The sequence below is a fragment of the Hydra vulgaris genome, chromosome 02 (genome assembly GCF_038396675.1).
Source record: "Hydra vulgaris chromosome 02, alternate assembly HydraT2T_AEP".
Lineage (NCBI taxonomy): Eukaryota > Metazoa > Cnidaria > Hydrozoa > Anthoathecata > Hydridae > Hydra > Hydra vulgaris.
This window is the reverse complement of record NC_088921.1, coordinates 60,123,369-60,126,117: the sequence shown is the minus strand read 5'-3', so window position 1 is coordinate 60,126,117 and position 2,749 is coordinate 60,123,369. Positions and strand designations below refer to the sequence as shown.

General features: G+C 29.9%; 1 protein-coding gene across 1 annotated transcript; it reads left to right on the top strand.

Annotated features, from left to right (window-relative positions):
• The first annotated feature begins 423 nt into the window (after window positions 1–423).
• On the top strand, window positions 424–1,644 carry LOC105843232 (RING finger protein 32). The gene has a single exon (XM_065789886.1). It carries the CDS (start codon window positions 541–543, stop codon window positions 1,582–1,584), a length of 1,044 nt encoding a protein of 347 aa, XP_065645958.1. The 5' UTR covers window positions 424–540; the 3' UTR covers window positions 1,585–1,644.
• The last annotated feature ends 1,105 nt before the right edge of the window (window positions 1,645–2,749 follow it).

Here is a 2,749-nt window from a genome sequence, read left to right as displayed (position 1 = left end):
CACAGTTTTTTTTTATCATTGATGCCATGGAACAATTTTAAAACGTCATTTGTACTATGTCATTGATGGACAAGCGTAGCATTTCTAACTTTCTTGTTAATGTCGTTTAGTAAAGTTTTGCTAACTTTTCCTAGCTTAGGCTTAGCAGGGTTGATTAATCGGCACTGAGGGTTATTTGCGTTGTTCTCTTTGTGGTCTTTTACGGTAATAAATGCTGTTTTCTGTTCCGGAATTATCGGAATTCCGAATTTCATTTCATGTTATTGCGAAAATTCGGGAATTCATTTTTCAATGAAAGTTGGATTTACAAGAACAAAAAAAACCAATTAAAAACATCATTCCTTTGATAAATTTGCACTATTGCGACTTCATTTCGAATTTTGAGTTTAAATAAGCGCTGCTTAGTTTTCTACTAGCGTTTATTTACTATTCTTGTTACTTACTATTATTCCATTAATTTAGTGAAAGTTTTTCGTCGGCAGATAATGTAACAAAAAAAAACTAAATTTATAAACGAATTCCCTAAATAAAAGAAAATTAATGATGATTAAAGATAACAAAGGTTTTCATGCTGTCGTGCTGAATTCTGTCGCAATTCAAGATCATATAGTAAAATCTTTGAAAAATTTTCAGTTAATTTCTCGAGATGATACTGTGCAAAAAACGAAAAAAAAAGTTAGCAAGAAAATACCCTACGAGTTTGATTCTTTACACCCTAAAAAAAATGAAGCAAAAAAAGAATACGTTATTGACAGATTAGAAGATTATCGAAATTACTCGTTGGCAGAAAAACTAGGAATTTTTGAAACAAAGATTAACCGTAAATTAAGCGAAACGGATTGGGAAAACCAGAAAAAGCTGTCTTTGAAGAGAAATGTTTTTTCAGAGCCGTGTCCTATTTGTAAGGAGCCCTACACTCCGAACCGTCTAGAAGTTATATTAACATGTAGCCATGTGTTTCACAAAACGTGTATACAATCTTTTTTCAAACTCTCCAACAAATTATGTTGTCCGATGTGTCGAACACAAAACAATGAAATGCGTGTAGTATTTGAAGGTACAAAACAGACTTTAATTCGCTGTGCCATCAGAATTCAATCCGTTTGGAGAGGCTTTATTGCCCGTAAGAAGTACAATCAATATCTATCGCTTAATCCTCCAATAAATCAAAACTTAAGAAGAAAATATTTTTGCAAAAAATTATTAGTATTATCAGGTTCCTTGACTAAAACATACAGCAAACATTGCAGTGATGTTAACCATTTACTTGATTCCGTTGCTAAGAGTATTGCAAATTGCAAGTCGGTATTTGAAAACGTCCGATTAAATGAAAGTAGTCAAATAGACTGGAACAACATAAAGATAAAAGCAAACGAGATAGCAAATCATTGCTCTATTTGCTTAACTAAATTGAAAAAAGGGAAGAAAACTTTACTGAGCTGTTCTCATTTATTTCATACTGTATGTTTAAATTCTTACGAATACTATTGCGAAAATATAGAACTTATTTGTCCAATTTGCAGATCGACTTATCTCAAGAACGAAGTAATCAACGAACTAAACGAAATAAACAAACTCAACTAAATGTTTGTTTCCAACTTAAAAATGTATACTTCCATATATAGAGATTTAACTACTTTTCAATTTCGAGATTTTTGTTTGTTTTTCTTCAATATTAAGGTGATTCACCTATAAAAAAAAAAAAAAAGTTAATGTTATGATAAATGATTTTCGCATAAAATCAGCTTTCTTATTATGAGAAAAATCAAAAACTTTCTTGTTAAACAATTTTTTTCCAAAACAAATTTTATGTATAAACTACAGAAAGACGCATAGCAACGCACTTAACATCGTGCTGAGGGCCAAAAATTGGTTAGCACATCCCACATTTGACTCATTTATCTTTTTGTAATTATGAACGTTTTGTGTCATTAAATTCATATTTACAATATCTTTATTTGTTATGCAAAATACGAACACTATTAGTCATGCTTTATAGCAACGTCGTGTTTAGTCATGTTTTAAAGCAACATTATTACTTTTTTTTTTTCCAAAACTTTATTTATAACTTAGCTCATTTCAAATTCTATACTTTGGGCCATTAAAACAGGCCTCCTCAAGTAAAATAATCAAAAACTCGAAACGTCATAACTTTTGTTAAAACCTGCTTTTTACCAGAAATTTGAAAGCAGCTTTAACAGCTGAATTCTTATTTTAAAAAAATTGTTTCGATAATTTTAGTAAACTCAAAACTTATTTTCTAATGTTTATTACAAAAAAAACATAACTTGTCTCGGCACTTGGGATATATATATATATGTAAATAAACTTACCCCAAAAACTTATTGTTGATGGAAAACTAGTTTATCATAAAGAAGTTTGATGTTGGTCCAAACTTAGCTGCAAAAATCCCATTTGGACAAAAAAAATTCGATTCATATCTTACTAAGACTGATATAATTATGGACGAACCAATTTTAAACAAAAGTGAATTGCATAATGCTTTTAATAGTCTGAAAAAGAATATAAGTGCAGATCAAATTAATGTCAATGTAATAAAATCTGTTCTTGGTATTATCGAACCCTCGTTATTCCATATTTTTAATCTCTCACTTAAATCAGGTCATACTCCAGATAAATTAAAAATTGCAAAAATAACACCGATTTTCAAATCTGGTGATGAGACTAATGTTTCAAACTACAAACCAATTTCAGTCTTGCCCTGCTTTATGAAACTAATTGAACGCAT